This window comes from Acinonyx jubatus, chromosome B4, assembly GCF_027475565.1.
Source record: "Acinonyx jubatus isolate Ajub_Pintada_27869175 chromosome B4, VMU_Ajub_asm_v1.0, whole genome shotgun sequence".
NCBI lineage: Eukaryota > Metazoa > Chordata > Mammalia > Carnivora > Felidae > Acinonyx > Acinonyx jubatus.
This window is the reverse complement of record NC_069387.1, coordinates 87,944,209-87,966,252: the sequence shown is the minus strand read 5'-3', so window position 1 is coordinate 87,966,252 and position 22,044 is coordinate 87,944,209. Positions and strand designations below refer to the sequence as shown.

Here is a 22,044-nt window from a genome sequence, read left to right as displayed (position 1 = left end):
GGTGGGGACGGGGGGGGTTCGGGCTGCTGTGAGCAGAGGGCGAAGAAAGCCGCTAAATATCCGCCCCGCAGCCCCCGGGAATGCGTGATGATGATTCACCTGAAGGACCAGCATCTCGCCCGGTCCATTGTTGTCTGAGGTTGGCACGAGGATGGGCGGGAGGCGGGGCCGGGGAGGGTGCTCCAGGGAGCCAGGCCCCGGGGTCGCGCCCCGAATTTGGGCGCCCAGCGCACTGCGCCCGGGGGAGGTGGCCGCGGCACGGCGGGCGGCTTTGTGGCGCGCGCGGGTTCCACCGCAGGCGGCGCGGAGGCGGGGCCCTGCACAGGCGTCCGCCAAACCCCCGCTTTCGGCCGGGCCGCGGCCGCCACACATGGCCGGCTCCGCAAGGGCCGGCTTCCCTGCGCACACGAATAGCCGCCTGGACGCGTTCCTGCGGAGGCGGCTGCCACCCGAGGTCTACGATGCCATCCGCGCCTACGAGCCGTGCATCGTGGTGTCCGACTCGGAGAAGCACACCTTCAAGTACGTGGTCCTCAGCGATCGGCTCATCTACCTGACCGAGAACCCGCCCAAGTCCATACGGCGAGCAGTGGCGCTGCGGGACGTCGTGGCCATTGACCTGGTGAGGAGCGCGGGCGGGCAGGCGGGCTCGCGGGAATCCCTTCTTGGGTACCTCTCCCCCAGGTTCCAGGCCTGCCGCACGCGGGAAGAGGGAGGGGAAGGCAGACCTTCCCTATCCCCCTCTGGACTCCCGTACTTTTCTTTAACTTGCTTCGGGACTAGCAGCCACACAGGAAAACGGTGGATTGCTGTATGGACTCCGAATAAAAATGCCCTGCCCATTCTCATCGTGTGTACCGGTCAACCCTTGTACCCCCAAATAGGGATACAGGTTTGAGAACATAGCCCCCTATCAAAAATACGCTTTAAAGTCATTTTTTTTTTCATTAAGCATCTAGCCTGTGCCAGGCACTTGTTCTAGACACTGAGGATGCACAAAGGAAATAGGGCCCCTTCCTAGAAACTGTTGTGGGAGAGATAAAAAGCCAAAACCAATGCAAATAAATGCAGTGTGCTAAGTACTTTAGGCCTTATTATTATTTTTTTTTTTACCAGCAGTGCTTAGAGCGTGTTAGGTGCTCAGTATGAATAAGTGAATGGATGAATGAATGAATGAATTAATGAATGAATGAAAGAAAGAGATGTGCACAGGATGCCCGGCAATCTCACACAGGTCACTTTATCCAAGCTGGGCCCAGGCCATGCTGGGAAAACTTCTCGCAGAAGATACAATCTGGCACAGCCACCCCTTGTCCCAGTTTTAGTGTTCTGCTACTGTATCCCTTCCCTCCAGGAATAGATATACCTTATAAATCAACAAAAGATTGTAAGCAGTCTCCTCTCCAATTACTGTTTCCCCCCCCCCCGCCGGCTCCCTTTATCTCAGCTGCTCTCCAGGTGTGTTCTTTTTTCCACTGGGGACAAGTGTCTAGCCTAGTTTCCCCACCCCCCCCCCCCCTTGTCTGAGTCTCTGCATCACCCAAGGGAGAAGTTGGTGAATTCTTAATGGGGCTGTTTTGCAAAGACAATCCTAGTTTGTTTGGAACACATCTGTAAAAAAAGGATAAAATTAACTGAGAAAAAAAAAAGCTTTCTTTTTTTTCTTTTTAAAATAGTCCTGTGGGCTAATATCACTGTGCAAAATTTATTTGGTTTTTTTTTTTTTTTTGAGTAAAAGTTTGAAGCAAAACTGCCTTCTTCCTTACTACCACTATTTTCATTCTCTTGAACTAAAATTAAAAAAATTAATTTCCTTTATCAAATGTCTTTAAAACGTTAAATGCTCAGCTTTGAATACTGTCTGCAGTGTAAACATTTATTGTTTTGACAAAATGTAATGATTTTAGGATATTGTGACTCTCCCCAACAAGAAATACAGTATATATATTTCCGTAGTTGCTATAAATCTTTCTTCTTGAGCTGTTAGAATCTGAAAAGTGCAATAAAGCTCCCTAGGCCTCCAAGCCAAGAATCCTACAAAAAGGCATACCAGTTTATTTGGTCATGCTTTATGTACATAATTTACCTTTCAGGCTTATACAAGAATGTGTAATGTCTATAAAGGTGCTGAATAGATCTATGATTTTAGCACTGCTGACAGATTGAAGGTCCATCTTGCACAATATTTTAACAGCAGCTAAAGTGGTGGTAGGCAGAATATCGCTGGAACGTGTGAATATGTTTCATTACATGGCAAAGAGGAGTTAAAAGTTGCAGATGCAATTAAGGTTGCTTGCTATCAGATGACTTTCAAATAGGGAGACTGGGGCATCTGGGTGGCTCAGTCAGGTGAGCATCTGGCTTCAGCTCCGGTCATGATCTCACGGTTTGGGAGTTCAAGCCCCGCATCGGGCTCTCTGCTATCAGTGCAGGGCCCGCTTCGGATCCTCTGGCGCCCCCTCTCTCTGCCCCTCCCCCACTTGTTCTTTCTCTCTATAAATAAACAAATAAACAAATAAGGATATTAAAAAAACCCCAAACGTGTCCAATAAAAAGCAAAAAAAAAAAAAAAAAAGAATACACAAATAAATAAAATAGGGAGATTATTTTGGATTATCTGAGTGGGCCCAATGTAATCACAAATCCTTCAAAGTGGAAAAGGGGGACAGAAAGAGGCAGGCAGAGCACTGCAGCAAAGAGACTAGTGGTTCTGAAGGAGGAAGGAGCCAGGAGACAAGGAATGTGGACAGCCTCTAGAAGCTGGAAAGGGCCTGGAAACAGGTTTTCTCCTAGAGCCTCCAGAAGGAATGCCGTCCTCCCAACACCTTGAGTTTAGCCCAGTGAGACCCATTTTGGACCTCTGACCCCTAGAACTATGAAAGAATAAATCTGTGGTGTTTAATGCCACAGAGTTTATGGTAATATGTTACAACAGCAAATGAATACAGAATTGTTTTGCTCTTAATATTTTTTAAAAACAGGTAATCATTTTTTAAAAGTATTGTTTCAGTGAGAAATATAATCATGCCAAGTACAAATGCCTTCACGATCCCTTCTTCTGAGGTTTTATAAGATAATTCTAGGGTTATTACAGTTCAGTGGCTTGCACAGCTTCACAGGGTGTATGAAAAATGGGTGTCAGTCACACAGTTGCTTTCTCTAGCACCAATTACTGGCCACAGATGTAGCTGACTAATCGTCCCTCTATGAACATTAAGTCCGAACTTAATACCATAATATAGAGAATTTTCCTGGTTTCTGTGTTATATCTCATATAGTCATCTCCTATCCGTGCTAAGTCAGTAGTTTCTTAAATCACATGATTTCGGTGCCAGGCACCTTTGTTTCTGAGAACTGGTTTCTCCTTCCTTGAAAGATAAACTGTTTAATCTCCTTTTTTTTTTTTTTTTTTTTTTTTTTTACTAGGGTGCTGTCCTCTAGGGCCAACTCTTTAGACATCCTTTTCCATTCTCAAAGGTTTTCTCATTTTACTGTAAAAGTTTGTCTTCTTGTTATTTAACTTTCAATTGGCTCAGGTTTCCATTCTGCCTTTGTTCTAGCTGTCACAGCAGTAAACTCCCAAGCAAACCAGTCCTTTATGCCTCTGGGCCCCAGCCTTCTTCCCATGTTCAGTCAGATTCCTTATTTAGTTCATGTCTCATGTTACAGTTACACCTCAGAAAAAAAAATTGCAAATAAAATTCCATTTTCTCTCCTAAAGAAAAAAAATGGAGGGGCACATGAGTAGCTCATTCAGTTGTGCTTGATTTCAGCTCAGATCATGATCTCACGGTCCGTGAGTTTGAGCCCTGCATCAGGCTCTAAGCTGATAGCATGGAGCCTACTTGGGATTCTCTGTCTCTCTCTGCTCCTCCCCCCACGGCCTCTCTCTTCTCTCTCAGAAATAAATAAATAGACATTAAAAATTTTTGAGGGTAACAGCAGCAAAAAGTTACACCAGAACTTGGATTGGATACAAAGGAGATTTCCCTTCCAGCAAAGATGTGCTTAAAATCCACCCGGAGATCTCAAGTGTTTGATATGGTCCATGTCCTAAAAGAGAGTTTCTAAGGTTGCTTGGGTGGAGCTTTTATAAAAAGGCTGACGTTTTCTTTAAAAGTTCCTTTTGGGGGGCGCCTGGGTAACTCAGTCAGTTAAGCATCTGACTTCGGCCCAGGTCATGATCTCAAGGTTCGTGAGTTCGAGCCCCGCGTTGGGCTCTGTGCTGACAGCCAAGAGCCCGGAGCCTGCTTCAGATTCTGTCTCCCTCGCTCTCTGCCCCTCCCCCACTCTTTCAAAAGTTGCTTTTGGAAGAATACTCTACAGTTCTGCTCTTGTTGTGGGCATCAAAACACTTCTGCAAGCTCTTCCAAGATTAAGCACATATTTTTCAAGTGTGAGAAGCAACTTTCCAGAAGTGAATTTCCTATGAATTCACTCTCCTTCAAGGCCATCCCATCACCTATAGAGAAAAAAAAATCCGTCAACTCCAGCAGCCTTGCCTGTAGTCTCTCACCTGTCTTTGTCTTTTCACCACCCTTCCCAGTGAATATGGCTCTCCAGTCGTCCCAGGCTCCGTGTGGCTTCCTCAACGGGCCACAAACTCACCTTTTACAGCCTGGCCTGTTTGCTTGTCTTGAACATTTTCTCCTCCTTCAAGGTTGTTCAGATCATCATATTTATAATTCTCTTCCTCTCCTCCTTCTCTCTCTCCTTTTAAAACATGTAAGAACAGGGGCGCCTGGCTGGTTCCAGTGAGTAGAGCATGCGACTCTTGATCTTGGGGTAGTGAGTTTGAGCCTCACGTTGGGCATAGAGTTTACTTTAAAAAAATGTAACATTCTTAGCTTGATAAGAAACAGGTCACAGGCTGTGTGCTGTAGGGGCCACAGTAGTTTGCCAACTAATCCCTGCTTTCCCCACTAGTATGTTCACAGCCAACACATCTTCTAGGCTAAGCCCCAGTCATTCTTTCTCTCAGCTGTTTTTCCTCCTCTGAGCTGATGAGGGCAGGCCTTTTGGTCTGTTTTCTTCATTGCTGTATTTCTTTCTGGCTCCTAGATAGACCAGATGGTCAATACATATTTGTTAAATATTCAACATAATCTGTTTCTTCTGTTTCTGATTTGATGATCTGCAATATACATTGGGCATTTCATAAAATATATATTTTTAAATGTTTATTTATTTATTGAGAGAGAGAGAGAGAGAGAGAGGGAGAATCCCAAGCAGGCTTGGTGTTGTCTGCACAGAGGCTGATGCGGGGCTCGGTCCCAAGAACCGTGAGATATGTCCTGAGCCAAAATCAAGAGTTGGATGCTTGGGCGTCTAGGTGGCTCAGTCGGTTAAGCACCTGACTTCAGGTCATGATCTTGCAGTTCATGAGTTCGAGCCCTGCATCGGACTCTGTGCTGATAGTTCAGAGCCTGGAGCCTGTTTCACATTCTATGTCTCCCTCTCTCTGTCTGCCTCTCTCTCTCTCTCTCTCAAAAATAAATAAACATTAAAAAAAAAAGTTGGATGCTTAACCAACTGAGCCACCCAGATGCCCCTAATAATACATTTTTATTTTTATTCAGGTTTTGCTGTCTACCAGTATAGACATGGTCCAGTTATTTAACATCTACTCTGTGCCTTCCTTAGATTGTTTTTTAATATATGAAATTTATTGTCAAATTGGTTTCCATACAACACACAGTGCTCATTCAATACCCATCACCTACCCTACCCTCCCTCCCACCCCCCATCAACCCTCAGTTTGTTCTGTTTTTAAGAGTCTCTTATGCTTTGGTTCTCTAACCTCTTTTTTTTTTTTCCTTCCCCTCCCCCATGGGTTTCTGTTAAGTTTCTCAGGATCCACATAAGAGTGAAACCATATGGTATCTGTCTTTCTCTGTATGGCTTATTTCACTTAGCATCACACTCTCCAGTTCCATCCATGTTGCTACAAAAGGCCATATTTCGTTCTTTCTCATTGCCACGTAGTACTCCTTGTGTATATAAACCACAATTTCTTTATCCATTCGTCAGTTGATGGACATTTAGGCTCTTTCCACAATTTAGCTATTGTTGAGAGTGCTGTTATAAACATTGGGGTACAAGTGCCCCTATGCATCAGCACTCCTGTATCCCTTGGGTAAATTCCTAGCAGTGCTATTGCTGGGTCATAGGGTAGGTCTATTTTTAATTTTTTGAGGAACCTCCACACTGTTTTCCAGAGCGGCTGTACCAGTTTGCATTCCCACCAACAGTGCAAGAGAGTTCCCATTTCTCCACATCCTCTCCAGCATCTATAGTCTCCTGATTTGTTCATTTTGGCCACTCTGACTGGCATGAGGTGATACCTTAGATTGTTTTTGAGAGGATTAAATTAAATAAATGTAACTCACTTAAAACAGTACTTGGCGCAGGTAATAGCCACATACGTGTTATTATTGATAATCTATTCACATATATTAAGTCTGTTAGGTTCACTATGAGTCTGTAAGATAGATATTATCTTCTCTTTTCATATTAGGGCACTTGACTTTAGAAGATTTAATAAATTTGGAAAGAAAATAACTTTTTGAGCATTGATTATATATTAGGTGTTTAAAATTTTGTTTATTATTTAGAGAGAGAGAGAGAGTTCGTGAGTGGGGGAGGGGCAGACAGAGAGGGAGACACAGAATCTGAAGCAGGCTCCAGGCTCTGAGCTGTTAGGCTCAGAACCTAACGTTGGGCTCAAACTCACTAATCGTGAAATCATGACCTGAGCCAAAGTTGGATGCTTAACCGACTGAGCCACCCAGGCGCCCCTGTATGAGGTGTTTAAATATACTGTCTTGTTTATTCTTCTTGAAAATCTGTCCAGTAGGTATGTCGAGTTTAACGTATTCAAAAACAGAATTCCTGATCTGTACCCCTAAATTTGTTCCTTCCTTGGCTTTCCCTATTTTAGGAAATAACATCATCTACCAGCCTTAATTCTTTCACTCCCTACATCCAACAATCACTATACCCTCTTGATTTGTGTAGAGGAGGAAAAAGTTTCCCTTGACCCTCTCAGGGTCCCTGGCTGAGTCTGAAAATTAAACTGACAAAGATTAACAGGAGAAATGCCTACACATTTATTTCATATAAATTTTACATGATATGGGAGCCTCTATAAAGGTAACAAAGACCTGAAGAGACAGGTGAATCTGTGTGTGTTTAATATTAGGATAAAGAAAAAAAATGGGATAGCACAAAAAAGGGGGTATGACTAAGGATAATAACCTAGGGAAAACTGGCAAGGTCTGTTTGTTTGGATTTCTTTCTCTCAGTGTCCTTCTCTGGGTATAGGGAGGGCACCTCTCCCATGAGGGTCTTATGACCTGCTTCAAGGGAGCAGGGTGGAAAAAGATCAGAGAGAGTTTCCTGCATCTGCTGTTTTCTCAAATTCTTTCAGCTCAAAATATTCAGTATACCAAGGTGCCATATTTTGGGATAGTATGTTCTGATCCTTGTCACTTCTCTTCCAAAATATATCTAGCCAGGACCTTTCTTACCTTTTTTACTTCTACCACTTGTGCAGTCCCTTACCTCAACTATTGAAATTACCTCCAAACTCATTCCTCTTCATCTAGCAGTTGGGATGATCTTTTTAAACATGAAGTGTGAATTAACTTATATCACTCTTCTTCTTTGTATTGCCTATAAAAGCCTCCATGATATGACCCCTCTATCTCTGACTCATCTCCAACTCTTCCCTGAGCTCTTTTTGCTCTTCCTTCTTGCCTCAGGGACTTTGCATGTGCCATCCTATCTGGAACGCTTCCTCCAGATCTTCGGAGAGTTGGTTCCTTCTTGCCAGTCATGTTTCCAAATTCAGTTTCACCTCCACAGGGATGCCTCTGATGACCCCTCAATCTAAAGTACCACTCCCCATCACACTTACCACATCTGTTTGTTTCAAAGCACTTAACATTACTGGCATTATAAGATTAATCTGTTTGATGACTTATTATTGTCCATCCCCCATAGTAAATGCAAGCTCCATGAGACCTTGTCTGTCTTGTTCATCCCTGGGTCACTGTGCATTGTGTTGCCTGACACATAGAAGATGGTCAAAAACTATCTGTCAATGGGAAGAACTGGAAGAGTAAATGGATGCTCAGAGACATCATACAGTTTACCTCTCAGAGGGAAAGATCCTATTTCCTTATTCCAAGTGTTGAGGGACCCTGGAGACTTGACAACTCATCACACATAGGCAGTTAGTGGAACAGCCAGGGCAAAGTCTCAGAGGGTCTCCTGATGCTCAGGTTCAGCTTTTTTCATGCTTCCTTTGTGCTTGTGTGAGATGATCTCTGTGTTGTTTACCTGAGTCGTGCACTTTGGTAGTAAGAGTTATGGAAGATGAGACTATATTATGGATGCTTCTTTTCTTCTCTAGCCTTTTTTTTTTTTTTTTTTTTTTTGATTCATTTGCAGCCTTTCAAAAGTCTCACTGTGGAAGGAAGAAAGAGGTGGTAAACTCTAACCCATCTTTTTTTTTTTTTTTAAGTGATTTATTTTGAGAGAAAGAGAGAGAGCATGAGCAGGGGAGGGGCAGAGAGAGAGAGGGAGAGAGAATCCCAAGCAGCAGAGCCCAACATGGGGCTCGAATTTATGAACTGTGAGATCATGACCTGAACCAAAATCAAGAGTTGGACACTTAACCAACTGAGGGCCACCTTTGGTTTCTTAATAGTTTGCACAAAATAGTTTGGATTTTGCATTCGAGTCTTGTTCTTGGTTTGTTTTAATATAACGTCTATGCCAAACGTGGGGCTTGAACTCATGACCCTGAGACCAAGATCTGCGTGTTCTACTGAATGAGCCAGGCAGGCACCCCTGCATTCAAGTCCTGAGAAACTTCATGAGGGTGTGCATTTTGTCAGTTTGATTCACTGATGTACCCCCCAGTGCCTAGAATGATAGTGTCTTGGTCGGGATGGCCTAGGTTAACTGCACTAACAAACAACCCCAAGGTCTTAGTGCTTTAACACAACATAAAGTCGATCTCATCCAAGTTACTTGTCCACTGTGGATTAGCTTCGTTTCAGTCACAAGATATGTGACACTTAGTCACCCATCTTAGTATCAGGGACTCCATCTCAGCATATGCTTGCTTAATCACCAGGCAGAGGGAAATTAACTTGGAAAATTATGTACTTATTTTTAAGCTTCTACCCAGAAGTGACACATGTAATTTCTCACATTTAGGAGCTACAGTCAGGCACATGGCCCATGCCTATCTTAAAAGGGGGCAGGAAAACGTGATCCTACCATATATGCATTCCACGTGTCTGAAAGAGAGAAAAGGAGTATTTGAACAGCTCTAATGTCTACCTCAAATTGCTGACATTTTATTGAGTGCTTACTATATGCCACTCAGCCTCTGTTCTAAGTACTTACCCTGGAACTTCTTTATCTTTACAACAACCCCACATAATATTGTATCTAGCTTTACCGATAAAGAACCTGAAGTACAGAGAACTTAGGCAACTTGCCCAAGGTCATCCTCTAAGTGGCAGAACCAGAATTTGCACTCTAGGAGTCAGCCTGCGGCATCCATGCTTTGATTCTCTAAGCTTTGATTCTCTAAGCTATACCTGCCTCGGTCATAGCAGGTCATTAAAAAAATAATAATAAGTTTTCACTGAATATCCAGAAGACTCTAAGCTTTTTGAAAAGAGAAACTCCATCTTACATTTTGCATCTTTGAGTTTTGCACTTTGCAGTAGCAACTCAGAAGTATCCATGATGAATTGAACTGGATAAATTAGAAACTAGATGCTCAACTGCCAAAAGCTTAGGGTGCGTTTATTCTCTGAAATTAAAGCTGAAAGAAGAAATCTGAATCGAGACTATGAAAACAAGATGAAGGGATAAGATGAATATAGAATTGTTCACAAAATTTTCAGAAACAAGAAAGAAGTACTATCACCTTTACTTCAACTGAAAAACAAAAAATAAGGGATCTCCCTTTGCATTTTAAAAGTAGTATTTTTAAAAAAAAATTTTTTTTTTAACGTTTATTTATTTTTGAGACAGAGGGAGACAGAGCATGAACGGGGGAGGGTCAGAGAGAGGGAGACACAGAATCTGAAACAGGATCCAGGCTCCGAGCCATCAGCACAGAGCCCGACGCGGGGCTCGAACTCATGGACCGCGAGATCGTGACCTGAGCCGAAGTCGGCCGCTTAACCGACTGAGCCACCCAGGCGTCCCTAAAAGTAGTATTTTAATAAAAGTAAGAGAAATCAGTAATCAGTTGCACATATAAATATGGCCCCAAATGATGTAGATACATTCATGAGTGATGTATTATTCTTAGAGGTGGTCAAAGAAGTTAGAGATATTTTCACATGAAGCCTTATTCATTTGAGGTAACACAAAAGAGCATTCTCTTCTCTCCCCAAATGCCCCTTGCTGCCATCATCAGAGACAAATACCATGCTAAGTAGGCCATGAATCTAGCCAGTATTGCATTACTGAGGTTCTTAGGAAGAATCAAAGGTCATTAACTGTAATAGATATCTATTGGCTATGCACTAATGTGTTAGCCTTGTGTCAAACACTTTAAATCTTATTTAATCTTATTAACTCTATGAGGAAGATGATAGTCTTTTTTTCCCCCCTGGATGATAAAATGGAGGCAGACAAAGGGGAAATATATATATTTAAAAAATTTTTTTAACGTTTATTTATTTTTGAGACAGAGAGAGAGAGAGCATGAACAGAGGAGGGTCAGAGAAAGAGGGAGACACAGAATCTGAAACAGGCTCCAGGCTCTGAGCTGTCAGCACAGAGCCCGATGCGGGGCTTGAACTCATGGACCGCGAGATCATGACCTGAGCCGAAGTCGGACGCTTAACCGACTGAGCCACCCAGGTGCCCCAAAGGGGAAATATTTGCACAAGGTCATATTCAGAAAACATTGGAGCTGGAATGTAAATTCAGGTCTTTTGACCTTACAGCCAGCATTCTTGAACCATTATGCACACAGTAACAACTGACTTTCTACAAATTCCTGCTTCCAAATTCCTTCCTTTTCCTTCTTTCTTTCCTTCTTTCTTTCTTTCTTCCTTTAATTTTTTTAAATTGTAGTTAACATACAGTGCTATATTGGTTTCAGGAGAATTCAGTGATTCATCATTTACATCCAAATTCCAAATTGCTTTAGAAGTTTTTAGGGTTTGCAATAGAGACAACATGGTCACCTCAGTTTGCAGATTACCTGGCTCCTGGGCATTGGCTGTCAGGAAGGAGAGGATGAAGTTATAAATAAAACACCTTTTTCATTCCTCATACCACCCCTCTGTATTCAAGATTGTTGTCCTTCAAAGCTCACACTGTGTCATTGCTGTTTCTGATGCTGTTCAAGGACAGGTCTGGTTGCAAGACGCAGATGGATGTCGTATCCTCTTCACAGGGTCGAGCTTTGAAAGCTTTTTTCCTTTTAGTCTTAGCTGTGGCTCTTGTCCCAGAGACAATGATTTTTCAAGCCTAACACTGAAATAGTCTAGGGAGTCTCCAGTATTATGGGGCTGTGCCCAATTCTCCAAACTGATAATTCTTTTTGGCATATGTGGGTGGATCATTCTTGCCAACAATATTCATAGATCCCAAGAAAAGCTCATCTACTTAGATGTCCTTAGGGATTGATACACTAAAGCCCAGGTGGAGTATGATGGGGAAAAAAAAACCCACCTGGTGGAGGCTGCAGTGAGTTTTTTAACTATGTCAGTGGAAGAATTTGCCAAATGTTAAATGTAAAAATAGCTTCTACTAAGGAATAAGTTTGTGTACAGCCTGACATAGGTAATTGCTAATGTGGTTTAATTTGAGGGAAATCCATTCAAGATATCTCCATACATTGATAGGCTATCTCATCAGTACCTTTAATCCTGCCACTGGCCCTCCTTCAGATTTGCTCTGAAATCCTCTTGGAACAAGTAATTCATTAAATTGAAATTTGAGTGAATTAATTTATTACTTGCTTTCCTCCAGTTTTTGGAGACAGAGACGGGAGAGTTAGAGCTTGCTGTCAGAGAGGAAGTTAGGTCATCAAAGGACCATGGAAGTTGAAAGATATCTCACAATTTAGCTCTTTTGGGGACTTACTTCCACTACTTAATGTCCCATGAAATAAAATGATCTCCAAATTGTGGTCCAGTACGTGGTGTCTACCTTCAGATTTTCCCTTTTGGCTTTTCCTCTGGTTTATGTCTTTTTTTTTTTTTTTAAGATTTTATTTTTAAGTAATGTTTACACCCAACATGGGGTTTGAATTTACAACCCCAAGATCAACTGACTGAGCCAGCCAGGTACCCCTTAAAAAAATGTCTCTTTATAGTGTTTTTTTTTTTTAAATATATGAAGTTTATTGTCAAATTGGTTTCCATACAACACCCAGTGCTCATCCCAAAAGGTGCCCTCCTCAATACCCATCACCCACCCTCCCCTCCCTCCCACCCCCCATCAACCCTCAGTTTGTTCTCAGTTTTTAAGAGTCTCTTATGCTTTGGCTCTCTCCATAGTGGGTTTGTTTGAATTAGGATTCAAATAATGGTCCCCACCAAATTGTGTTTGGTTATCTGTCTCTTAAATCCCTTTTAATCTATGACAGTTCTTCCTTCCTCTTTCATTTTTCTGTCAGTTATTTGCTGGAGAAATGAGGTCACTTATTCTGGAGAATTTTCCACAATCTGGATCTGGAATCCTTGGGCATGTCCTTCATCCACTATAGTTGCTTAAACTGGGGAAGATCCAGGGGCAGTGTTATGACAACAATACTCCTAGCTGGTGCTGTTTATTTCCTATTACTTCCCATCAATAGTCACATCTTTTTGTCTTTTTGTGCTGGTCAAATGTGTGGGTTGTTCTGTCTCCTGGACCCCTTTTTAGACTAATAGTATCACCACCCCTCCTTGCCTTGTTTTTACATGTTGAAGAGATGGCCTTTTTTTTTTTTTTTTTTTTTTTGTAGCATGTCTCCTCTGGATTTGCTGATTATTTCTTCCTGGGGCTGTTTTCCTCGAGAAAACATATTTTAATCAGGTCTTATCATAATAAAGTTCCTGTTTGTCATCACTTTTTAAATAGAGAAACTACTAACTTTGTAAATTAAACAAAGACCCTACCTTTCCTACTGAATATGGAATAGGCTAGGTGGTAAATGAAGGGATTAGAGCAATTCTAATAATAATAATCTCTTAAACCTGTATTTTCTAAATAGGGGGGAAAAACGACATCATGAAAGTCAAGTGTCACCATTTCTTTCAGTGATACTTTATTTAGAATTTTCTTGAACACGGGAGATAACTGAATGGGTAAATGCTTGTGCTAAGGTCTTCTGTTAGATCTATAACTCTCAACTCCAGTGCCTTTTAATCTTTTTTTAATACATTTCTGTGGATTTGGTTTGTAAGCATTTTGTTGAGGACTTTTACATCTATATTTACAAGAAATATTATTGGTCTGTAGTTTTCTTATGATGTCTTTGTCTGGTTTTGGTATCAGAATAATATAGAAGTGTTTGGTCCTCTTCTACTTTTTGGAAGAGTTTGTGAGGGATTGGTGTTAATTCTTTAAACATTTGGTAGAATTCACCAAGGAGACCATGTATTACTGTACCTTTCTTTGTGGGAAGTTTTTTTGTTACCAATTCAATCTCTCATAGTTCTATTCATATTGCTGTTAACGGTCTACTCATATTTTCTACTTCTCTTGAGTTAGTTTTGGTAGTTCCTGTCTTTCTAGGAATTGGTCTGTTTTATCCAGGCATTTTAATTTGTTGGTATTCAGTTGTTCATAGGATTCCCTTATACTTTTTATTTCTGTAAGGTTGATACTATCTCCTTTTATACCTGATTTTAGGTATAGATTGAGTCTTCTCTCTTTTTTCCTTGGTCAATCTTGTTAAAGGATTGTCAGTTATGTTGATTTTCAAAGAATCAATTTTTGGTTTGGTTGATTTTCCTTATTGTTTTCTATTCACCATTTCACTAATTTCTGCTCTAATTTTTAGGTAGGGTATTGAAGTTTCCAGCTGTTATGGTTGAGTTTATTTCTCTCTTCAATTCTTTCAGTTTTTGCTTCATGTATTTTGGGGTTCTATTCTTAGGTACATATATGCTTATATTTGTCATAACTTCTTGATGGATTGAACTGTTATCATCATAAATTGTCTCTTGTACAATTTAAAAAAATATATTTTAAATATATATATATTTTAAATATATATATTTTAAATATATATACATATATATATACATATATATATATGTGTGTGTGTATATATATATATATATATATATATATATATATGTATATATATATATGTTTTTATTAAGTAAACCCCATGCCCAACATGGGACTCAAGCTCACGACCCTGAGATCCAGTGTTGCATGTTTTACAACTAAGACAGCCAGGTTCCCCTCTAGTAAAATTTTTTTTTGCACTCTTATTTTGTCTAAGAGTACTATCACCATTTCAGCTGTCTTTTGCTTGCTGTTTGCACAGTATATCTTTCCCATCCCTTTACTTTCAACCTATTTGTGTTTTTGACTCTAAAGTGAGTCTCTTGTTATAGTACAAGTGAATCGTTAGTCAAATCATGTTTTTAAAATCTATCCTTTCAATCCCTGACTTTGAATGGAGTGTCTAATCCATTCACAGTAGTATAATTACTGATAAGGCAGGGTTTACATCTGTTCTATTGCTATTTGTTTTCGTATGTCTTTTTCCCCCTATTTCCTCCCTATTACTGCCTTCCTTTGTGTCAAATAGGTATTTGCTAGAATCCAATTTGAATTCTCTTGTGACTTCTTTTATACTATGTATTTTGGAGTTTTTAAATCAATGTTTGCCCTGGGGATGTACAATGTACATCCTACTTTATAACAATGTAGCTCAGATCATTATCAATTTCAATAGTATACAAAAATACAAGTCTGTTCCCTCCCCACTCCTTTGTGCTGTTATTATCATACACATTACAGTTTCTACATTAAGTGTCCATCAACACAGATTTATAATTACAGCTTTATACAATTATCTTTTAAACTAGACAGGAGAAGGGCACCTGGGTGGCTCAGTTTAGCATCTGACTTTTTTTTTAAGTTTATTTATTTATTTTGAGAGGGACAGAAACAGCACAAGTAGGGGTGGGGCAGAGAGAGAGGAAGAGAAAGAGAGATTGAGAGAGAGAGAGAGAGAGAGAGAGAGAGAGAGAGAGAATCCCAAGCAGACTCCACACATCAGTCTGGAGTCCAACGTGGATCTCAAACTCACTTAACCAACTGAGCCACCCAGGTGCCCCTGAGACCAACTCTTGATTTGGGCTCAGGTCATGATCTCGCAGTTTTGTGGGTTTGAGCCCATACTGGGCTCTGTGCTGAAGTACAGAGCCTGCTTAGGATTCCTCTGCCTCTCTCTCTGCCCCTCCTGCATTCTCTCTCTTTCTCTCAAATTAAATAAACTTAAAAAAAAATTAGGGCACAAAATAACGAATTGATCTATAAGAATTTAATTAGAATAGTATATACTAATTAGTTCGCTGTCTGCCTAATGGCTTTGGGGGGACACTTTATTTTCTATTTATTTATTTTTTGACCTCAGTCTGTACTTTTTAAAAAAAATATTTATTTAAATTATCCCCACACCCAACATGGGGCTTGAACACATGACCCCGAGATCAAGAGTCGCATGCTCCTAACTGAGCCAGACAGGTGCCCCTCCTTTCAGATACTTTAGTATCTTCCGCTCAGAAGTTTGCTTTTAAGTGATTTTAATCCTGATCTTTGTACATTATTTTATGATAAGTTCATTTTTTCTCAGGCTTTCTGAACCTGAGATTCTCTTTCATGTTTTAATCCCTCTTTGATGTCAGGCTTTTGATAGGAACTCTGCAGGTGGACAATTCATCAGAATGTGTAAGATGTGAGAGCCACTTGAGCAAAATGGGTCAATTCAGTAATTAAGAAATTTGGAATTTTTGAGGGTTGTGTGACATTTGTTATGACAGGAATCATGTTTGTAAATAAAATCTTTCTTCTTAGTGTCTCACAGTGAGAATACAAAAATCCACGTCATGGTGACACTGTTTTGCCTCCTAATAGAAAGAAACAATCTTATTTTCTGACCCACAGTGCAGTTAGTTTCTCGGCATATGCATGTTTCATTCTTTGTGTGTCATTTTGTATAAGTCAAGAGCACAGGTTTCACTTTGAATCTGGTCTGCCACATACTAGCAGTGCAACCCTGAGCAGGTCTCTGAGGATTCAGTGAAATCCTATGTATAAAGCACTTAAAAGAACACATAGTAAGTGCTCAATAAATGTTAGCTTTACTGTATTCTATGTGACACTGTTTGAACACTGAATTCTTCCTCTTCCCCCATCTTTACTCTGGTGAGGATCTGGCCACAAGGATCAGAATCCTTATGAATCCTTTGAAGGGGAAGAATGAAGGTGGGCTGGCCCTCTCTGACTCTTAGCTTGGGGAAAGGGCAAAACTGGTAGTGCCCAAAGGAGGCAGAACCAGTAGTCTCAGCCAATGGCCTTATGGCTGGGTAAGATCGTTCTACTGTGTAGGAGGTCTCCAAGACTGCCCTTCATGCTTGATGATTCAGCAGAAGGACTCACAAGATTCAAATCGTTGATGATAAGGAGAAGATTCAGATTAAATTCAACAAAGGAAAAAATGGTGCATGAGATAAAATCCAGGAGAACCTAGTGCATGCTTCCAGGTGTCCTCTCCCATCAGAGTACCATGGATGTACTTAATCTTCCCAGCAATATGTGCATCGTACTACCAAGTTCAACTGAGCCTTGGTGTACAGAATTTGTATTGCAGATGGACACATGCGCATGCAGAGCCTACATGAGTGACCTCAGCTACTCAGACTCCAGCCCCCCTTCCACCTACTTACCCTCACCCCCAGAAAAACTAGGTGTGTACTACAGATTACACTGTCAGAATAAATTTATCTGCTTAAATTGATACAGGATGACCCAATACACACTTGTATCAGGCTGTCAGAATATTCCAAGGCTCGTTGATTATCTCCTAAGATATTTTTAAAAGATGTTTCCCAAGGCCCAAATCTTACAGTTGGAGTACCACATGGCTCCAAGTAATAGTGATGGTGGTTATACAGTAGGAAACTTTCTCAGGGGCACAAAAAGTCAGGTCAGGCATTAGAAAGTGCTAGAGGGGTGCCTGGTGGCGCAGTCTGTTATGCATCTGACTCTTGATTTTGGCTCAGATCGTGATCTCTCAGTTCGTGGGATCGAGCCCTGCATCAGGCTCTGTGCTGACAGTGCAGAGCCTGCTTGGGTTTCCTCTTTCCCCCTCTCTCTGCCCCTCTCCCTGCATGCTCTTTCTCTCTCTCATTCTCTCTCTCAAAATAAATTAATAAACATAAAAAAAAAAGGAAAAAGGGGTGCCTGGGTGGCTCAGTTGGTTAAGCGTCCAGCTCTTGATCTCAGCTCAGGTCGTGATCTTGTGGTTCATGAGTTTCAGCCCTACATCGGGCTCTGTGCTAATGGTGTGGAGCTGGCTTGGGATTCTGTCTCTTCTCTCTGCCCCTCCCCTGCATGTGCTCACTCTCTTTCTGAAAATAAATAAACTAAAAAAAAATTTTTTTTTTTAAAGATAAAAAAGAAAGTGCTACAACTTACGAATGGTCTTAGAGTTTTTATAATATTGACTGGAAGAATTTAGGAGGCCATCTACAAATAACTCCAACTTGCCAACCTCAGTTTCTAATGAGAAAAGATAAGCTAAAGGTACAGTTTATATTAGTGGAGAAGTATAAGTATAGCACTGGGTCAATAGTAATTTCATGCAATTGTATTTAAAAGAGGTGATTTATCAAATAAATGTAAATAGTTTGATTTAATTGTATATGAGACTTTGTATGTCAGCAAATCATAGAAAAAAGTCTATTCTGGGGCACCTGGGTGGTTCAGTCAGTTCAGCATCTGACTTCAACTCAGGTCATGATCTCACAGTTCGTGGGTTTGAGCCCTGCGTCAGGCTCTCTGCTGACAGCTCAGAGCCTGGAGCCTGCCTTGGATTCTGTGTCTCCCTCTCTCTCTGCCCATCCCCGTTCATGCTCTGTCTCTCTGTCTCTCTCTCTGTCTCTCTCTCTCTCAAAAATAAATAAAAAACATAAAAAAGAGAGACCCAGCAATTGCATTACTAGGTATTTATCCAAGGGATACAGGTATGCTGTTTCACAAGGGGCACATGCACCCCAATGTTTATAGCAGCACTATCAACAATAGCCAAAGTATTGAAAGAGCCCAAACATCCATCAATGGATGGATGGATGAAGATGTCGTGTGTGTGTGTACACACACACACACACACACACACACACACACACACACACACTGGAGTATTACTCGGCAATCAAAAAGAATGAAATCTTGCCATTTGCAACTATGTGGATGGAACTAGAGGGTATTATGCTAAGTGAAATTAGAGAAAGACAAATATCATATGACTTCACTCATATGAGGACTTTAAGAGACAAAACAGATGAACATAAGGGAAGGGAAGCAAAAATAATATAAAAACAGGGAGGGGGACAAAACATAAGAGACTCTTAAATATGGAGAACAAACAGAGGGTTACTGGAGGGGGAATGGGCTAAATGGGTAAGGGGCATTAAGGAATCTACTGAAATCATTGTTGCACTATATGCTAACTTGGATGTAAGTTAAAAAAATAAACTAAAAAAAAAACAAAAAAAGAAAAAAGAGAAAAAATTTCCTGTTTCCTGATTTGCAGTTCTAAAATTATTTTCATGGAAATATTCAGATATTTTTTTAAACTTAAAAAAATTTTTTTTAACATTTATTTATTATTGAGAAACAGAGAGAGACAGAGCATGAGCATGGAAGGGGCAGAGAAAGGGGGAGACAGAATCTGAAGCAGGCTCCAGGCTCTGAGTTGTCAGCACAGAGCCCGACGTAGGGCTTGAACTCACAAGCTGCGAGATCATGACCTGAGCCAAAGTCAGACGCTCACCCAACTGAGCCACCCAGGAGCCCCAATATTCAGATATTATTATCTGTATTAAAAGGTGTCTGGGTAAAAGCACTTCTTTCAACTTTGATAAATAGTCCTAAAAACATAAATTCAATGCTATATGATACAATGAATAATGTTAACTTATTTCCCACGTAAATAAGCTAAATATTTGTTTACAAATAAGATTTAAATTATTACTACTTAGCTTATTTTAAACTATTTAAAGTAAGCTTACTTAAAATAAGCTACTAATGCTTATTTCTAAGACATAAAGTTCGAAAATTTTAATTTTTTCATAAAAGTAAACTGTACCTCAACATGGGGCTCAAACTCATGGACCTGGAGATCAAGAGTCACATGTTCTACTGACTGAGCAGCCAGGCACCCCTAAAGTTAGAAAATTTTAAACAAAGTAGTTCTGTAGGAGCATGACATCTATCATCTACCTACCTATCTACCTACCTATCTATATCTTTTCTTGCTTTGGGGCAAAATAGAAACTCTGGCTTTGAATTTCCTAATGACGTCTCTGGTGTAAATGCAAAAATTTCCTTTTCAGATAACACTAGGTCTAAAATAAATTGCTAACATAGGATTGAGTTCAACTGTGTCCCACTGAAGAGCTTTATTTTCTTCCTTCAGGCACTGAAGGCATATTCTTTGGACCAAGTCTCCTTGCCTGACAGTGGAGAAGCCTCCTAGTCAGAAAACTTTTTACCTCCCATGGATGTGTAAATTAGCCTTGCTTAGCTCCTGGGTGGTCCTCTCATGCTTCACAAACATGCTGTGGTCTTTACAAAAGACTGATTTTTTTTTTTTTAATTTAAATGCAAAAAACAGAGTGAGAGTGAGAAACGACCTTCCTTACTCTAACGTTGTCCTTGTAATTCAAGTCCAAGTTGAATTAAATGTTTCTGTAAGAGTTTGTTCTATCTATAGTATTGTAGTCATACTATAATCTCTTTATAGTATATATACATATATATATATATATGCATATATACACTTTATACTATAATCTCTTTATTTGCAACTGAGATTGTGACTGTTAGATGAACCAATAAGAGAATGGAGCAAGTGAAAAGTGATAGATCATTATGGCACTACCACTGTTCACCGTTACTGTCCGTTTATCCGATGTCATCACCCTTTTATAGAATACGATGTGTCCCCTTGGCTGTGTGGCAGTCATCACTATAATCATTTACCACCTCCCTTATAGTGGGAGGCCTCACAGTGTGCACAGAAATGTCTTTTTAAAAGTCATGTTGCTGTAGATTGCCTTCATGCATCATGCTAGATGTTGTCCTCACTGCCCACCCCCCTTTAGTTCTTTGGTGACAGAGTGACACATTTGTGCTTTAGGACTCTGAGATCCTAGGGCTACCAGCTGAAATATTTTACAAACCAGTGAAACAGCTGTCTTTGTCATAACATGTAGATGATTCTTAGAATTAAAATAGGTAAAACTAAATTATGTACTCATTGTACTTATAATGTTAAAAGACAGGCCCCAAATGGAGACTTAACCTAATTCCATTTTCATCTCTCCCAGAAATGGAATCTTAAACCAGTGAATCAGGAACCTCCTGATGGGCACTAGTTGGGTAATCTGCCTGGTAGACCCTTCCTGTCTCCTAAAGGAAAGTAACTTTGCAATAACTAACATTTTTGCCAAGTATAACTTCCTTGTTCCCACTCCCTTCTGCTTAAAAGTCTTTTCATTTTGTACAGCCCCTTGGAGTACCTTTCTATCTGCTAGATTGGATGCTGCCTGATTTGAATTGGTTTTTGCCCAAATAGACTCTTAAAATTTTTAACATTGCTTCAGTTTATCTTTGAACAAATCTCACCACCCAGAGATAACCACAGTTAACCACGTAACATTCCAAACCGTGTTCTGTGCACTAACACATATGGAACCACATTCCACATATTAGTCTGTAATCTTATTTTTACTTTACAGCATGTCATGGATGTCTTTCCATGCCAATGAATACAGAAAATATTTACACGAATAAATGCCACCATAGGGTATTTACGGAAGGTATTATGTTCTTTTTTTAAATACTTTTTTTAGGGGTATGTAGGTGGCTCAGTTGGTTAAGCGTCTGACTCTTGATTTCTGCTCAGGTCATGATCTCACAATTTGTGAGTTTGAGCCCATCATTGGGCTCTGTGCTGATAGCTCAGAGCCTGGAGCCTGCTTCTGATTCTGTGTCTCCCTCTCTCTCTGCCCCTCCCCCACTCATGTTCTGTCTCTCTCTGTCTCAAATAAATAAACATTAAAAAATTAAAACAAAAACAAAAACAAGAAACAACGTAAATGTCCATCAGCAGAAGAATGGGTAAACACACTGTTGGGATTTAGAAGCATCAGAGTAGTACTATGAGCAGATAAAGAACAGGAACCTCTTGGGGCGCCTGGGTGGCTCAGTCAGTTAAGCATCCGACTTCGGCTCAGGTCATGATCTCGCAGTTTGTGAGTTTGAGCCCAGCATCGGGCTCTGTGCTGACAGCTCAGAGCCTGGAGCCTGCTTCAGATTCTGTGTCTCCCTCTCTCTCCACTCCTCCACCACTCATACTCTGTCTCTCAAAAATAAATGTTAAAAAAAAAATTAAAAAAAATTGTTTTTACATTTATTTATTTTTGAGAGACAGAGCACTAGTGGGAGAGGGGTAGAGGGGGGTAGAGAGAGAGAGGGAGAGAGAGAGAGAGAGAGAGAGAGAGAGAGAGAGAGAGAGAGAGAATCCAAAGCAGGCTCCAGGCTCCGAGCTGTCAGCACAGAGCCTGACATGGGGCGTGAACTGACGGACTGCGAGATCATGACCTGAGCCAAAGGTCGGACGCTCAACCGACTGAGCCACCCAGGTGCTTCCAAAAAAATGTTTAAAAATTTTTTTTTTCAAATGTTTATTTAGTTTTGAGAGAGACACAGAGCATGAGTGGGGGTGGGACAGAGAGAGAGGGAGGCTCAATTTAAAGCAGG

General features: G+C 40.7%; 1 protein-coding gene and 1 long non-coding RNA gene across 7 annotated transcripts in view; one reads left to right on the top strand and one right to left on the bottom strand.

The window, feature by feature from the left end:
* Positions 1–103: 103 nt before the first annotated feature.
* CB4H12orf56 (chromosome B4 C12orf56 homolog) overlaps positions 104–22,044 on the top strand; it is a 111,014-nt gene continuing 89,073 nt past the window's right edge. Inside the window, exon 1 of one of the 5 annotated variants that reach the window (XM_027071338.2) lies at positions 104–622. In XM_027071338.2, the coding sequence (XP_026927139.2) occupies positions 152–622 (471 nt within the window). In that variant the 5' untranslated portion in view covers positions 104–151. The remainder of the gene's footprint in view (positions 623–22,044) is intronic. The other 4 variants (XM_027071332.2, XM_027071335.2, XM_027071339.2 and 1 more) reach the window with 4 other exon arrangements.
* The window catches only part of LOC113602841 (uncharacterized), a 108,644-nt gene continuing 91,438 nt past the window's right edge, over positions 4,839–22,044 (bottom strand). The window contains exons 6-7 of one of the 2 annotated variants that reach the window (XR_003424371.2): positions 8,157–8,470; positions 4,839–5,057 (exon numbers count right to left, since the gene is read on the bottom strand). This is a non-coding gene — a long non-coding RNA (uncharacterized LOC113602841). Of the gene's footprint in view, positions 5,058–7,089; positions 8,471–22,044 lie in introns of those variants that run through there. The other variant, XR_008300306.1, reaches the window with a different exon arrangement.